Source organism: Pseudopodoces humilis, chromosome 9 (genome assembly GCF_049639895.1).
Source record: "Pseudopodoces humilis isolate 2021_Gansu_Grassland_sample_001 chromosome 9, ASM4963989v1, whole genome shotgun sequence".
NCBI classification, from domain to species: Eukaryota; Metazoa; Chordata; class Aves; order Passeriformes; family Paridae; genus Pseudopodoces; species Pseudopodoces humilis.
The window spans coordinates 11,118,697-11,136,946 of NC_142208.1; the positions used below are offsets into that span (position 1 = coordinate 11,118,697).

Below are 18,250 nucleotides of genomic sequence, written 5' to 3' on the forward strand. Positions count from 1 at the left end.
ATTGCAAAAGGCCACATAAGCTAAAGAACTATTATTTCCAGGCCTTCTTAATGGCTAAACAAAACACAAGCAGTTGCTGGGAACTGTGTCACTAAAAACAAATAGCTGTATTGCTATCAGCATCTGAATGTGAATTGCATGTGGAACAAGTTCTTCAATATTCTGTCTATAACCATTCACAGTATCATGTTGAGTAATCTTCTAAAAACTTTGGAATTTGTATGTCTTCTAGCATGCCTGGCACCTTCTCCAGAGAAAAGGTAGCATTTAATGGTTTTGTTTTGGTGAGTTTTTGGGGGTTTGTTTTTTGTTTTTGTTGTTGTTTTGGTTTTGGGGTTCTTTTTTGTTCATTTTGGGTTTTTTGTGTGTGTTTTTTATTGTTGTTTTTGTTGTTGTTCTTGGTATTTTGGGGGGGGTTTCTTCAGTGCATAAAGGCAAAAGACTGGTCTTACACAGTCACCTACCACTTTCTGACCTCAGAGATAAGTCTGTGGATACTTTTCTTTTTTCATAATTTCAGAGGTCCCCTTCCATTGTCCTTTAAGTATGGGTCCACTTGTTCCATGAAAGAATTGCAGCTGTGAATAACCTGAGGCTGAGGTGGTTCTTGAGATGCCTCTGAAGGAGGGAGAAAGTGCAAAGCTGGTTTCTCAGAGAAAGCAGATCTTTCTTGCTTTTTGCTTATCTGCTGTGTCCTGACTTGCTTTGTTCTGAGGTGCTAACTATTTAAAACCTCCTGAGCCAGTGTGCCAAGTGATTAGCACAGAAACTGCCTGGCTGTCTCTGTAGGAAGTTCAATAGAATTTTCTCTTCATGGGTCACAAACACTGATGGATTAAATCACACAAAACCCAATGTTAACAGAAGAAAAAGTCCCTGACCAAGAATGAAGCTTGTGTGAAAAAATCTGTACTTTAATATGAGCTAGCCATAAAGTTAATTATAAAAAAATTGCTATTTCTACCACAAGTATTTACTGTTGTAGCACCTTAAATGTTTAGTGTGCTTTATTGGCTTGGACATGACAAGTTTGTTTTCCTGGTTGATTTTTACCATCTAGATCAGTCAGAGTACAGAAGGTAACAGTGAGTCAAGGGTCAATTGACTGTTTGAGGAGAAATGGTTTTACAGGAGCTTCCCAGGAAGAGAACCCCACAGGACTCAGAGACTGCCCAAAGCAGTAGCTTACAGAAATATGCTCGGTGTACCTTTCCTATGTGTACTGTGAGATTTTATTATTTTTCTAGTCCAAGCACTAAGCAACTGCTCCATAGATCTAGGCTTCTGGTCTGTTTTCATGGGGTTAATATTTGTAGCAAATGGTTCAGGAACACATTGTGTGCATCTTGTTTTTACCCATAAAATAGCATGATGATAATGTAATTAGATGTACCTTTTCTATGTATAGATATACTATCTCCACCCACTCTCATAACTCAGATAAGGAAAATACCCAGTCCTGTAGCAAAGTAAAGCTAGCAATATCCACTGTGTCTCTTGCACATCTAAAAGTGGAAAGCATGACACAGCCAGTGAGAGAATTGTAGCAAATCAGTTTCCTTTAGAATAAACTGACCACTTACTGTACAGGAAAGTCCCTTCCAAGGCTGTTGGGCTTCATGAAAATGTAAATAAAATGTGTATGACCTTATCCTGTAGATAAGAGAACTTTGTAGGCCTGAATTCAAAAGCATAATGGCAAGTTTCACCTAATTACATACACAATCACAAACTTCATAAGGATGTTTGAAGACTGCTTCTCCTGTTACCAAAGTGCACCACTGGGTAATGAAATTGTCAACAGAAACTGTCAAACCTTGCTTTGGAACACAGAATCTGTTCACCAGCATTGATACTACATACAGTACTCTATGAATAGCTCCTGCCCATCCTTCTTGCAGTATAAAACATGAGAAAATTAAGACAGGAACTTAGTATTCAGTGCAATTGGCTACAACCCCTTGAAATTTTCTTGGAAGTAGTCCTCTTTTGCAATTTGCTGTTAATTTCTTACCTTTCAAGTGCTTGCAATATGAATAATGATGATGATAATTCAGATGCAAATCAGAAATATTTTAGGCCTCCTAATGAGGATACTTTTTGGCCACAAGACCAGTGGCTTTGAAAGTGGGTTAACTACTTCCATTGTTTATTTTTGTAACTATCTATTACTACAGCTATCCAGAATGCATTCCTGTTGGTCCTGGATCAGTTATTCAAATAAAGGGCTGTAGTCTGGTGGATTCTTCTGCTGTCCACATGGCTCCAGGAGTAGCTCCTCACCTGAGGACGTGATGATTTCTTCCTGGAATGATAAAACCAATTAAAATATAAAATATCTCAGCTACATCTACATTCTAAGAATAGCAATGAAGGCCACCACTGTACTGTAACTGGCAAGCAACTATGAATAAGCACTTGATAAAATAATTACGGACCAGAAAAAGGTTTTTATCAATTAATCATTTTCTTCATGCTTTATCTCTTATTTATGCTGGTAGCAACTTGTGCTACTATCAAAAAGTGAAATCAGTGCACATAGGAGACTCTGATTTGTACTACTTATAAGTTGCTGCACTACTTAGGGAGTCAGCTACAGAAACTTACACAGGGTGTTCTCCTGGGTTAATTGAACAGAGAGATGCCAGTCTTACCATGCTGCTACCCACAGGCACACTGAGCAAGAGCTCAATGTTGAGTGCCCACACATGAGTAACAGTTTTCTGACTGATGACAGCAAGGTGAAAGGCATTGCCCTTGCTAAGTAAAGGCAGTCTCTACTCACAGCACCTATTCTCATTAAATATTCACATGCCAAGAGTGTCATTCCAGTGACTGATTACCAAGACAACTACTGAAAAAGTGGAGAACTTGGTCTTTGAAGTTATTCCTACAATAACGATAGTTTGTTTTTGTAGAAGTTTAAGACTGATAGATGCACCAAAATGAGCTGGAATCCCGAATTATATTGACTAAAATAGCAATCCTTCATCTGAAAGTTTAGATCCAAGATATGGATCTATATATGGACCTAATATTTTCAAAACCTATCCAGTTTCTATTGAAATTCAATGCAAATTTGGTGTTTGATTTCCTCAGAACACATGCAGGCTCCCAGTTGTTGCCTTGCAATCACTACACCAGACTGATAATCAGTTCAGGAAGTTCCTACCCAAATTAAATGATTTTCAGAATCAAAGAATCACAGAATCATTAAGGTTGAAATAGACCTCTAAGATCATTGAGTTCAACCTTTGGCCAATCACCACCTTGTCTACTAGACAAGAGGGTTATAAGGAAGTAAATACAAATATTTAACAATGATCTTGGATATCTTGTTGCTGCTTTCCACACAGTGTTTAAATGCAAATAATGGAAAAGGAAAATGCACACTCATACCAAATTTTGTAAGGTTTGTTCTTCCACCTAATGGTTACTACCCACTTGTGTCTGCCACCTGAGTTGCCTGAGTGACCTCTCAGTTTTTTAATCAAAATAAAACAAAATTAAGTTAATAGGTATAAGCAAGCAAAAAATTTGTTATGCCAGCCCTCCTCAGGCCTTCCAAAAATTCCATGCAATCTTTGGGATGGGGAAGTATACTCTTGCCAAAAATAGTCATGAGGAAAGCAGCACCTTCTCAAAAAAATACAGCTGCAAGGGAAAATGTGCCCACCTCACAGCCAGTCATATATGGATTGCTTGGGGTTACCAGGGGGCTTTGGGACAATTGACAGTGTACTTCACCAGAGAGGGCAGGCAGAAAAGCCTCTAAGAAAACCACATGACAGACAGGACAAAATGCCTCCTGAAGTGATTGCCAAAGGAACCAGTTTTAATGTAACAGGGAAAATAGAATTGTGTGCTAGCATTAAAGCTTAACCAGTTTCCCTCATAGGCTTACTACAGGGTCAGCTATTAACTCTTATCATGGGACACCTAAGCAAGCTTTTTTCCTTTTTTTTAGGCGGCAGGCACTAAAAGCCATTCTGCTTCTGACAAGTTCTCTACTGCTGTCTCTGTTCCTAATACAGTGATTGCCTAACGTGAGCTGTGATGAAAATATAGGAACATAGCTGGAGCAGAGATGGCTGGAATTGGTTGTCACCATCACCAGGAGCAGAGGGGAGCCTGGGGTTCTACATTCAACACCTGACAATCTGTATTTGAGGTGTTGCATGTCAGCTTTTCTTTCCCTGACAAGGCCTGGTTAGACTCTTACCAGGTGCACTGGGGCTGGCTTGGATGGAGCTTCACAGCTGCCTGTGCTCCATTGTGACCTTGTGCTTTGAATTTGTGGCTAGAACAGTGTTGATAACACACTACAGTTTTGGCTATTGCTGATCAGTGCTTGCACAACACAAAGGCTTTCTCTTTTTCCCACTGCTGGCAGAGTAGGCAGGGAATAGGGAGAACTAGGAGGGGACATAACCCAGTTGGTTAACCCAAACTGACGAACTGGACATTCTATACAAGAAGGGTGTCAGAGATTTGAGCTTCCAAGGTGGCCATTGAGAAAGGATTTATTTAAATCAGGGGAGGATATGTATTTTAGTCAAATGTGACACCTACCATCTCCCCATGTGGAAATAAAATTTGTGGATATTTAATGTCATAGTGATCTCTGAGGGGTCACTAAGGCAACACTAAAGAGATGCTGCAAAACAAGTGAGATAAAAGCAAGATTTAAAAGATAGGGAATTAAGAAGAAAAATTACCTGAGAGTGAATACTTAAAAAACTAAAAGCTGTGAAGAAAAGGAGGAGCAAAAAATTTATAGAATTACTCTGAGACAAGAGTGAGAAAAGGATAAAATAGGAAGGGGAACTAGAAAAGAGGGGGTGAAGAGGAATTATAAAGGTGGCTAAGAAAAAAAGAATTAAAACTGATGAAAATAGGGAGCGATATATAAGACGAAAACAATTTACACTTTCAGAAACAGTGCTACTGTTTAGTTACAGTCTGGCAACAAGAAACAGAATCTAGAGGTAAAGTAATTCAAACCCATCTAAAGTCGAATAGTAAATTCCTCTTGCAAGATTGTTTTGGATAATAAGGAGTGACCCTTAATACATCCCTAAAAGAGAACCCCTCCATGTTCCCTTCTTTAGTGCAGGGTCACACTCTTGCTTTTGTACATTACAGACCTCACTTCAAAGGTAGAAAAATGCTGAAATTTCATTGAAAAACCTTTCTGTGGTATTTCCAATCCAATTTTCCGCAGCAAAAAGGCTCAGAAAGTGTTACATCTGTCAGCCCTTATTAGGCCATTTGTAGCCAAGGAGAGTACACAGTGTATAAGGGGACACAAGTACATACTGGAGCATTTGAAAGAAGGGGAAAAGCCTTCTGATTCACTGCAACAGAAGTATGAATGTTACAGCTTAGTGTACAGTATTCTTTCCCACTATGGTCATTCGTATTTTCCAGTGTGGTTTCAAACTACATGGCTCCTCATTAAATTATTAATCCATTCCACTCAGCTATTGATCTCCACCTAGCAAGTGTTACCTTGTGAAAATCAATCAGATCTGTGAGTGTTGGGTGTCGGTTTGGATCTACCCCCAGGAAGCTGTAGAAATCCCCCGAAGCATCAACCAGGAAGTGCTTGAAGCCATTTTGCTGGCGATAGGACAATGCGTAGCCCCAGATTTTCTCACTGACTCGCACCAGGAATGCACCTTCAGATTTATTCATCAACAACTCCTCTGCTTCCTGACGGCTGATAATGCCTGGCAAGAAAAATACCCATGGTTATGCAGGTAACAGCTCTGCCAGAGGCAATCGAATGCAGCAAATACTGAACAGAAGTTAAATCACAATGGTGTAACTTCTGAAGACTGGAATGTTTCTAGGAGTAGTCTAGGAGGAGATGGGGACAATGTATATACTGTTTACCTCTGTAGGATAGCTTTAAGAGTTTTGATGGAGTCTGAGGGAATATGCTCTTTAATTTGATGAGTAAGACTTGCTTTTTTCCATCCTTATTGCTTTTTCAAAGGAAGTGCGTAAGTGCAACTGGCCTATCAAACCAGCGAATTCTGGACAAGCCATTGTTTAAGCAGACTAGCACAGCTTGGCATTGCAGTTTGAATTTGCAATACATTGCTGATATTTGCAATTGGACTGCAAGACTGTTGACTTCCAACTGCTTTATAGGTCCTACAGAAGAAACATAAATCAAGTCCCAGGAGAAAAAGCATTTCTCTGCTTTTGTACATCCACACACGCACTCATCCATAGATGTATATAGGTAAATTGGAGAAAAATGTTTAATGGGAGTAGAGGTTCAAGAACTTTTCCATTTTATTCTTTCATCTCTCTTGTTACTTCCGATTCTAGGGCACAACCCTGAAGTTGCTGTACTTCTGCTTGCATAGAGGTTATAACAGATAAAACCAATTCTGATCCCAACCCACAACAAAGGTGTGATCAGAATTGCACCTGGCACTGAACCAGGTCTTACCATCCACTCAGAGAGCCTGGTTCCAGTCTGTCTGGTCAGCCTAGAGGACAGTCTGCTCATGTCTCAGTTATCTGTGAAACACCAGATGCTCACTCTCATCAGGAGCAGATGTTGAATTAGGCCATTCTGAATGTGAACATGGCACATACGTCAGTAAATAATGTATGTACACGTTCCAAAGTTACTCTCTGTGGGGATAACTTTCTCCAAACAATACATGTAATGTTTAATGGAACTGCTTGTCATCATAGAATCCAACACATGTCCTAGTGAGAGTTCCATGGAGTTCAAGTACTGAAAAACCACATTGTTTTAGTGTAATAATAAACAGTTTAGGGATTATCAGTTTGCATTTATGAATCTCATGGAGGGGGGCACAGCATCCAGAGCCCACAGAAGATGAAGATGCTCATGAGTAGCCAATACAAGCTAAGATGAAAACTGAAGCTGAGGAACTAAAATTTAGAATAGTTCTGACCTTTTTGAGATCCCACAATAAGGTGGGATAGTAAAGGCTTGAAACAAACACTCAAATCCATGACACTAGCAGCCATCTCTGGTCTGGGAGAAGATGAAAAAAACAGCTCCTTCAGCCATTCAGAAAGACCAGAAGCATAAAAGCAGGGAAGATGAAGTAACGGCTTCCGGCAGTAGAAGAGCTAGAGCAGCTATGGTTTATACTCTCAAGGAAAAGCATCACTCAAAGCAAGTTTCCTCAGGTCAACTCTTCCAATTCTCTCCCACAAGTGCAAGTCTCTACAGGGACTCTTAAACTGACTGAACATAGTTCTGGTTGTTCATTGGGAAGGACACAATACAGCAGGGTGATGTCTAGACTGAATACGTCATCCTGCCAATGTCACACAGAATTTAAAGAACACTGTTATCGATGTATGGACTATGCTGCAATTGAAATAGTCAAAAAATAACAAAGGATCTAAAGTACCACATAATATTAATGTCTATATAAAAAGATAATTCAGCCTTTAAAGATAAATATATATCAATAAAAGGCATACATTGTCATTTCTCTGGCGTTTCCAGCAGGAGTAGCATGCGCAATTAAATACATGTGCAAATATTTGCAGCAATAGGATCTTACAGCGTACAGCTGTTAAAGAGGTTTCACCCTCTCCTTCCTTTTAGTCACAATACTTTTTTGAATAATGCTACGAAACAAAGAAGAGATCAATAGTATGAGAAAAGCTATAGCTGAGAGGTAACAATAGCTTTGCCTCTGCTATTTCAGAATAGCAGCAATAAAGACTAAAAAGCAAAGCAAGGGAGTAAATCAAAGACATCTGGTAATAGAAACAAAGCTGTTGAAGCTATTCACCATCTGCTGTTAAGGCAGAACAAACTCACATGGGACTAGATCTTCAAAAGAGTTCTGTTTCCATTTAGACATTGAAATAAATGGCCAGGCTTAGAGGAAAAAATAAAATAACAAAACAACAAAAATTCAATAAAAACCCAAACAAGAAACCAGCACAATGACTGGTAGCTTTTGGGTTTTGGGGGGGGAATTGTGTTTTTTTTCTTGTTTTGTTTGTTTGTTTTCCAAACTGGCCAGAAGTGTCATGGCAAGATCCCAAGAGCCAAGGGGTGCTGAATTCCTATGTGATGCTTCTGCTATTTACAGCTTGTGAGAATGCAGATATTTCATGGTGTGCTGCAGGTTGATACTCTAGTCCTAGTAACTAGTAATATTTATGGATACTGATAATAAGGAAAATATATGCAATAGGTCACAAAAAGCAAAACCTAAAATATATGTAAATAAAACCTTCCTGTCTCTGCAGAACTGGAGAGACAAAGCTGAGTTGTATTTAGAAATCAACAGGTAAACGCATTTAAAGTATACTCACAGATGAGTTATGTCAGTACTCAGGGGCCAGTGTGGTACCAGCCTTCTCTGAGCTACATAGGCAAAGCTTAGGGAGCCTCTGGACAATTCTACACAATTTCAGGAGTCGAGTATGCAGTAGCATACCTCAGATGGAGATAAATCTGTGCTGGGGACAGGTGAGCAGGAGCCCATTAGCCATTCTTCACCTTTCCTTCGTAACCATCCTGGCACATTTTAGGCATATGCAGAATTGGGAAGCAACAGCTCAGTGAGACTCAGCCATCTCCCCAGTGTGCCTTGCTCAGTACAGGAACTATGCCCTGGGCTACACACAGACACGTATAGGATACCAAGGCCCAAAGGAATAATGTATTTCTGATGGCAGGAGATCCCTTTAGGCAAGGATGAGACACACTGATAATCTATCACGTCCTAAATGAGCTCTCCTTGAAGACTTACTTGGTGCAGGGGACTATCTTGAGTCTCTACACACAGAAGAAAATCAAGGAAAAGTATCACAGGTAAAAATATATAGGCCTTATTTTGTTTGGGTGGGGTTTTTGAAGGATTTTTTTTTTGTAAGGTTTTTTCTGATTGGTTGCTTTGGGTTTTTTTGGTTTTTTTTAATGTGGATTCATCTCTCTGTTTTGTCAGGGTACAACAGTTCTTAGAATAAAGCAAACTCAGTCAGAAGATTTCTTAATTCCCTAAGAATCAGATTCTCTAAAGCAATTAAAAACCTACTGAAATTCTGAAAGGAATGGGTGCCTTACTCCCCTGGGAATCTTAAAAAATCCCATCTAAATGAATAATGCAGTAATAACAGGTATTTTTCTTCAGGTTTACAGAAAATCAGGTGTGTTACATCCATTGTTGCCAGTGTGGCTCACAGCTAATTCCCTATGCACTCTGCAGAAAATATACCTCTTAATTGTCTCCTTCAGAGTTCATTCTACATCCAACTATCAAATACTCTGAAAACCCTTTATACCCACTGTCAAAACATTTACGCCTTATTCACTAGCAAGCAGCACAGCACATAAAAGATAGGTGTTGGCATTACTTGTCTGAATATACCACTGTATAATAGAGCCGTAAATTTTTGTGTTAATGTCTTCTCAAAGCCTGGTGTTGGTTTCTTTTATTCCTTCTTTTCAGAACAGCCTATAGAATGCATTAGCTGGGAAGAAAACAATTTAACCTCTCCCTTTGTGCATTATTGTCATGTATCAGAAGAAAAAATATAGCATAAGATACCTTTAACCTTTTATCTCATATACATATAATTTTTTTCTTTAGATAGAGGCTCTTCTGATCTGAAATCCCTGCATTAAATCTCTGCTACTACCCTTTAATTTTTGAGTGTTTTCTCTTCTTGTCTAAATAGCTTCTGATAAGAAGCTTATGCTAAAAGATGCAACAGTTAACCATTCCATTGTCAGTGGCTTATAAAACTGAATTTCTGTGTGTAATTTACTATGTATGATCAGTAAATTGTCAGAAGTTATGGGTCAAGAATATTTCATTTTGTACTGTTTTCACTGTTGGAACACAACTGTGTTTCAAAGTCAGAAGCCTCAATGTTCAAGTGAACTCAATGGAAGATTAACAACAAACAGGACCATTGGGATTCTGGTTTTGCTTTTGTTTGGTTGGGTTTTTAAGTGAGTAAATACTGCCAGACCTATATAAACATTCTAGATTCTGTTACAGATACCTGACATGTCCTGCAAGTAGCATGGAAAATAAATGTACACATGAAGATGTCTTCAAACTTGAGAAAATATCAGTACAATAATCCAAGTAAGGAATTTTGTCACGAATACTATTCCTGTAGGATTCATTTACCTCCTTACAATACAGATGAGATTTAATTTTTATTTCTATTATGTACAAAATGATAGCAAGCTATACAGACCATCAGTAAACTTTTCTGATGAGTGCATGATGTGACACATGCAGTAGATATTAAGACCTTCCTGTATCTACTGAAATATGAAAATTTGCTTAATCAGTAAAGCACACAGAAATATCTCACTAAAGCCTGACAGGGCTAGAAATTGTAAGTGGGGTAATAAACACAGAGCAAAGAAACAGATTTATGCTCTGATTCTGGCTCAGCAAACTGAAACATCTCTGTCCTGCTACAATAGTCACTGATAATGTGTTTTGTGTGCAAAGTGAAAAGTGTAGCAGTTTTTTTAGAAGGTTAGTGGGCAGTATTCATCCTTTCTCCAGGCAGACAAAAATGTTTGCATTCATTCAGTCTTGGTCTTGCAAGCAACGAATGGGAAATTCTAGTTTGTGGGCATCTTTTGCAAGCATTTAATTTGTTTACATTACTCACCTTGTTACTGCTCATCTAAATTCTCAAACTTTACTGAATTTGAAAATGAGAAAGACCTTCTATTATATCTAAATCAAGGAAAAATATGAGAAAGCTGATATGTGCAAGGAGAAGAGGAGACAGGAAAAGCCCTCCTGGGATCTATTTATGTTTTTGTAACTCCAGCCATCATTAGGCTCTTGTTTCTCCTAAATACTTCTGAGGGAAACACAGATATGAACAAACATGGAAGACTGAGCTTTTACCAAACCAATTGCACAAAACAATACAAAACCCACAGTGAGATTCTTGTTTACTTTGCATTTCTGCGAAAATGCAAAGAAAAAGAATTAAAGTAGGCTCTTAGAAGAACCTTCCTGGCTTTGTACAATTCATTCCAAGGCAACACTGCCAGATGACACTCCAGGGGCATCACATGGACCAAAGGCACGAACTGTGCATGGAACAGCACTGCTGCTAAATAGCCTTGGCTGGGATGGCCTTCCTGCCGAGATCTCAAAGAGCCCATGGCCCTGGGACATGGGAGGTACCGTTCTGAGCACACAGAGACTGAGGAAAGTTTGTGAAGCTGGGGGTTAATCTTTCTGGAATCAAGGGCTCCTTTAAAAAATAATTTAAAGAAATATATAAAAGCAGAAATTATTTGCAATTCAAAATCAGCAGTCACTGAACACTTCACCCTCTGAAGGCATCACAGTGAGAACTGAATGCCAGTTCCCTGACTTGCTGTGCAAGCTGCATTTGGAACTCAACACACTGCTCAGTGCGTGGAAATGTTACCATTTCCCACTTCCTGCAAGTGGAAGACAAGGGTGAAAAACTGCAGGCGTTAAAAATACTGTCAGTCTCAGGGATTGTTTTGGAAAAAAAACATGTCTCCTTAGATTTTTATTTACTTGCAGCATCTTCCTGCTCTCAAGTCTATATGCAAATTTAACCACCAGGATTTTCTTTTAAAAACAGTGTCAGAAGAAATACTTGTACTTGCAAATCTATAGGTGTTTAATCTCAACAAGACAAGTCAAGCACAAAACTTTAACTGTGCAGTCTTTTAAAACAGCTACATATTTTACAATTTTTGAAATAAGCATTATTGACTGAAGTGTGGAATACTTTACAGGACATGTAAATACATAATCACTATTTAAAAAATTAAATGCTAATATATATATATATATATATTTACGTTTTTTAGCACCAGGTTCTGCTTCTGCACTACACATTTAATATATTGATGTTTCTTAGTAAGTAAGATGCTTCTTTTTGTCCTCAAATAATTTTGACATAAGAAAAATACTATACACTAACACCAAATATATATATATATATATTCACTCACAGTGTTCCAGTATTGATACATAAATTAGTTTTGATGCTCCTGAATTGTGAATACCTGGCCACTTAAGCACACAAAAATTTAAGTTTGGAATGCAGACTGGCTCCTTTGTCTAACCTGTCCTAAAAACATGGCCACATTTACAGAAATATAGAAGAGACAGTAAATAATGAACGTTCATTTAAAAAGGCTGCTGTGGGCTAAGCAAAAATGATCTCCATCCCAGCCAAAAGCAGGACATTACCACACCATTTGCATGCTCTATCATGAATATACCACTTGTAGAGGAAAACAGGATTTAATTCAGTGCCCATGGATTTCATAATATCTACACTGATTGATATTGCACTGAATAAATGTTATAATAAATCAGCATAAACACTGGCAAAACAGTTAGAGCCTGATTAAATTATACCTTGTATATTGTGCAGCTATTTATTCTGAGGCATTTTTGACCCATTATACCCATTTTTCCATCATATAATTAAACAGAGAAAGTACAGAGGAATTAAAAAATCAGGCCCCTGTCCACACAGACTGGACTGAGACAATCAGCTGCCAAAAAGCTTTCTAATAATAATAGCAATAAATTACTTTGAATTGTAACATGCTCTGATTTTCTATCAAAATGAATAAAAGAGCAACATTAAGTCCTAGTACAGTTCCCTGTGCCACTATTGCCAGAGCTATAAATGGCTAGGAAAGAGAGAAACTGTATTTACTACATGCAGAAAAGGAATTAATTGCTTAGGTAATAGGAAGCTACTGGCAAATTTCATCAAGCCAAGTGAAAAGCAGCAAAATGGACAAGAATATTCTGAAATCATGGTGGCTACATGACACAAGCTATAAAAAGCCAAACAAAAGCAAAGCAGATGTGTCTATGGAACTACATTTTATGGGAATCCCTGCCTTTATCAGATCATCTCCACAAATCATTAAAAAACACACCAAAACAAAAGAAAAACCCACCCACACAAACACACACAAGAAGTAAAAACAAAAAAAACAACAATCAAAAACTGGAGGGAGAAACAGTACATTCAGTCATGAGCAAAATTATAAAAAGCCTGCAATTCTTAATGGCTAAAACCTCAGAGAAAAACAACAGTTCCACTTTCTCAAGCTCATCTCTAGAAAAATAGGAAAACAATTTTAGAAAAAGGTAATTCTCAGGCATTCTTTTCTTCTTCATATTATATAAAAATATGAAGTTATAAAGCTTTTCAATATGTCTTGTATAAAAGCAATAGAATGTTTTCATTATAAAAGCAAAAAATGTTTAAGAATGTTTTCAATACATATTCCAGATTTTCATTATTTTGTTGAATTAAGACAAATCCCAACACTTCAAATTTGGACTTAGAAACTGAGCTCACTGTGTTTATTAGAGGTTTCACATGTTTTACTTGGGTGTAACAACACAACCAAAATATAGACTATAGCTTCAGGCAAACAGGAAATATATCCTAGTTCTATTTAGGAAGAATCTTAAAAAATAAATGAGATGTACTGAATGAAAGGACATTTTAGAACATTGAAGAACAATTATCGCGTTAGTGTTTATAATAAGGAAGACAACTGCATTGGCTTTAGACTAGCAGATGTATTCAAATAATTTTCTGTGTGATGCATCTCTGAATGAATACTTAAATTACTTTCCATAAAGGCAATTAATCTGCAGTTCTACCTAAAACCAACAAGCTTCACAATGACTTCAATGAAAGAGCGAAGTAAAATGATGACATGAGTAATGACTTAGGTATTCAAAATCTGTTTGTGTGTAAACTGAAACCCAAAGCTCTCCACAGACACCCATGCCTAGTAAGGTTTATTCAAATGTCAAATTGCTGTGAACAAATGTCTTGAATAGTGTAACACAAAATACACATGAGGGTAAGAAAGGTTTTGGTTACCAACTGAGAGATGATATAGATATATATATGATATAGAAGCTGGTCATGTTTTGAGCATTATGAATGTTTAGAGCCTCCTTTGGGAACCTTCTTGCTACACTTCTAGTTTAAATGGCTTTATTTATGCTAATATTGATTTGTTATTCAGTACACAGGGAATGCATTATGAATAAAACTTCATTAATTTAGTGGTCTCACTGTAAAAGCATTTGCCCAATGAACAGACACTGAAATGTCTAGAAGATAATTGAGTTACATGGTAGTAAATAAAATATTACACTACAGCCTCTGACAAGCTGCTATTTTGCTAGAGTTACTAATGTTTTCCACTGGCCTTTACATATTGATACTTATTTGTATTGATGCACCTATACTTTTTTATCTGACTATGTGGAAGTTAGGTTTTGTTTCTTCCTTACATCCGACAAGATTCTTTAGACCTCTAGTCTGACTTCCAGCAGCAAGGGTTAGCTTTTAGATCCTGGGGCTTTTCTCTATGTGTTGTGTTTCCATGTGCCTTATGATGCAGCTGAGGGTTGTTGCATGCTCCCAGGTGAAACTCTTAATTTCAGAAAGAACCTAGACTGGTTTTAGTCTAGTTCCACAGATTTGGCCCACAGTTTATAGCCTTTCATGTGTAGATACCAGCTGATAAAGACAGTCACATGGTTGAACTGGCTTTGCAATCTCCACAGAATGTGTGAGTACAAGGCAAGGAAGCTTTCCAGGAGGACTGATAGCGTTCTTGGCCATGAATTAGACAGAAGAAAAGCAGTGGAATGCATTCTCAGTTTGCTTTTACCTAATAAGGAAGCCTTGATTTTTTAACAAAAGATACAGCCCACAATCAAAAATTCCTGATGAACACTTCTCCTTTCTATAATTAAATTAATAGAGCCAAAAAGTACGAAAACCTGACTGTATAAACACATGCACATGCTCACAATGCTCTTTAAAAGCACATATATCTTACAGCTCACCTAGAAAGCTGCTATCTCATGGGTGTTGAAGAAGCTGTCAAGACACATTTTCCATAAACCTAAATGACAAGTGTACTAGTAAATCACATTGTCAGCAGAGCTCACTCAAAAGGAGGAGAAAAACAAAAGCCACAGTTGACATGGAGCCCTGGAAAATTCAAATTTTACAGCTGAATGTTTCAACAGATAACTAGGCAGAAAATATACTGTGTTCTCTGCTTTTCATGCTTTTCTCTCAGGTGAAAGAAAATGTGTTTTTTTTTCCTTAAATATATTCCCTGTGTGTAAAGTTTAAGAATGCATTTATTTTTTAGGCACATTAGCAATCTGAAATCTGAAATATATTTTTATCTGTGAGAAGCTTCCAGATGACATCACTGAGCTCATAAGAAATCATTCTACATGTTTTTTTTAATCAAGTAATTATTAGAACTTTTATTGCTAAAAGGAGTAAAAATATGAATCGTAGTATGTCTGGAGTAATTTCCTATATTCAACTTAAAACAGCAGTTCCAGATAGATTATTTCAAAGCATTTTCTGTATCTACTTAAGAAACTGTACTTCTTTATCTAGTGCAAAGAAAAGTAAATCTAGGGATACTATTGATAACTGATTTTTCTTCTCACTTTCTCTTCTCACTTGTCTAGATTTTGGAACTTCAGGCTAGCTTTGTTAATTGCAGTGCTTTCTAGCTGCTTGCAGCCCTCTTGCACATTGATTTTGTGCACTGTTCCTCAGGGGAAAAAGTTACCTTTAATGGCTCAATAAAGTGAACCAGACACTGAAGCACTGTTGAAAGTCAAATGAGAACAACATTGGGATAGTAAAAACTTCACACCTAATGAGTGGCAGTGTAGTAACCATGTGCAGCTCTGACAGTGACCCAGTTCTGGACATCCCCTGGGGTCTGACATAGTTCTCAGTTCAGCCACCAAAAACCAGGCACTAAATTGCCTCATTTCCTACCAGCAGTGGAACTAAGGTGAGCGAGCTAGCAGCTAGGCTCAAACTCACAGCAGGGTAATCCGAATGAGGGGTTTGAAACCACTACTCAGAAACAGTAATTACTTCAATGGAGGAACCGACTTCATCTCAAGTTCCAAAAAAGTTATAAACAGAAGCGGGCACAGATTTTTACTTCATTTTTGAATACAAAGTCTGGAATTAAGAGTCTTTCATTTATGCTAAATTTTGTTAATGAAACTTGAGAAAAGGAACTGAGCACATACAGCAACTGTGCAGAATAATTTGTTCCTACCACCATCTTAGTTCTTAAAGCTGCTGTCCCCACATGTAAACAGTAGCATGGTTAAGAGAGAAAATAGGAGAGGGAGTTCTGTCCCATGGCTAATGAACTATTTCTTTCTTGTACTTTGGATTGAATATCTATAAATGTTTATAGCACACTTCAAGTGGAAAAGATTCCTTTTATCAAGCATATTGGAATGAATTTATAATAGCCACACGCACTCATGAAAGGTCCATGCTGTGTTTAATTGTGAGAAGCAGTGGTAACAGCAGTGGCAGAATGGTCCATGCAATTACATATAATTTAGATCTCAGTCCTCTACACCGTGGATTAAGAACTCTTGTGTATTTTATTGTGGATGTTAATTTTGGATAGAAAGGTAGGGTTTGAAGCAGTCAGAGCCAATGCCAATCAGTGTGCCAACCTTCATGGCTGTTTTGGAGCTTTTCCTCTTCAAAAGAGTCGTGAGTTTGTGATTTGACAATTCCATTCACTGAAAGGCCAGGAGAAGAAGAAAGAACTGACCTTTCTGAAATTGAAAAGGGAAGGAAGCTGTCATTCCCTTAATGTCTGCAAGGGAAAGGCAAATTTCTGTCTCCCTCACTCCGCCCCATTCTGCCTCCATTCAGCAGCACACGGTGCTGTGACACACACAGGTTAGTTGCCTGCAGTCACAGAAATCTCTTCCCTTTGTGGGGAAAGCAGTTCAAGTGTCATGATCTGCTTCTAACTGGGTGAACTGGAATTAAGCTAAACCAGCAACTTATTTTCACCCCAGCCCCACGCTTTCCCCCCTGCATGACTACACACAATACCTGCTGGTACCCTGCTTGAGAGAGTTGTCTTTGCTTAGCAGGAAAATAGTATTACTTCAGAGGAGCTGTCAAACTAATAACTTGTAATCTTTTCCCTTGGGGCTGGATCAATAGGACTGCAGGTTTCAATGCTTAGCAGAGCAAGAAGAAGGACCAATAAGGCATCCAGCTGCTGGGAAATCAGGGAAATTTACTGACCTCGGGTCTGCAAGTGTTTGCTGGGCTTTAAATAGATAAAATAATAAATATAACTCGGTCTATCATAATCTGATGAAAATATATACAGAATCCTGTGAAAGGGAAAGCACATTCTTGTAAGTGTGCATGCAAAGGAAGAAGAGCTGCAGGCATGGCTGATAAACACTTAGATATAGACTAACAATAAGCAGGATATGAGCAATTTATCCAGGGCTAACAAGGTTCTGCACAGGATAGCTGCGGTATGCTAGAGGGGGTGATCAGGAAACAAACAGACACAGCACTTAAAGGAGCACAGCATGAGCTGAATGTCTTGTGCTGGTGGTGACTGATGTCTAAAAGTGCCTTGTGCATGGATAAACTCCTGACACATCCACACTGCCACTGGAAGGAGAAAGCATGGTCCAGCAGGTAAGGAGCAGACTACAGTACCTGTAAAAGGATACCACTGCTCAGACTCAGGCTGCTGGGCAGATGAGTAAGGCTTTCTGCATTTGCTCTGGTCACCATCAAATCATCATAATTCCTTCCAGTCCTACTATAAGCAACCTTTGTAGATGTCTGGGCTTTTTACTTGCATGTAACACATTTTGTATAAAATGTGACTTTTATGTCTTTACATATGATTACTTCCAAATAACTCTTGCTCTTATATCACACGGTTTTTGTAAATTAAGGATTTTATATAAATCCTTCATATCTAAGCACTAACAGCAGAGCTTTCTGTCCAGACACATCTCTTGGTTTTGTTTTAGGCAATGTGATAAAGCCTGAAGGAACTGCAATAACAGAGAAATGTACTCACACACAGACCAGTTCAAAATGGAGACAGAACTGCAGTGAAAAATTGCAGGTAAATACTGTAAACTACCATGATGGCTTACTAAGCAAAATCATAATTGCTCACAATGGCAAGTTCTAAGACTAGCAGATGGAGAAGAAAATCTTAAAAGTGTTTTAAGTGAAAGGGGAAGATATCTTCAAAATGTAAAGGAATTTGATTTTCAATATTTTTTCAGTAAATTCACCTGGGAGTAAACTCTGTGAAAAAGTTTCTGAATAGTCTTCATTTATGCAAAAACTGCCTGACAGA

At 38.0% G+C, this 18,250-nt stretch overlaps 1 protein-coding gene across 2 annotated transcripts in view; it reads right to left on the reverse strand.

Moving 5' to 3' along the window:
• Positions 1 to 2,212: 2,212 nt before the first annotated feature.
• SH2D4B (SH2 domain containing 4B) overlaps positions 2,213 to 18,250 on the reverse strand; it is a 54,405-nt gene continuing 38,367 nt past the window's right edge. For both annotated transcript variants that reach the window (XM_088059811.1, XM_005520470.2), the window contains exons 7-8: positions 5,512 to 5,732; positions 2,213 to 2,305 (exon numbers count right to left, since the gene is read on the reverse strand). In XM_088059811.1, the coding sequence (XP_087915937.1) occupies positions 2,213 to 2,305; positions 5,512 to 5,732 (314 nt within the window). The remainder of the gene's footprint in view (positions 2,306 to 5,511; positions 5,733 to 18,250) is intronic.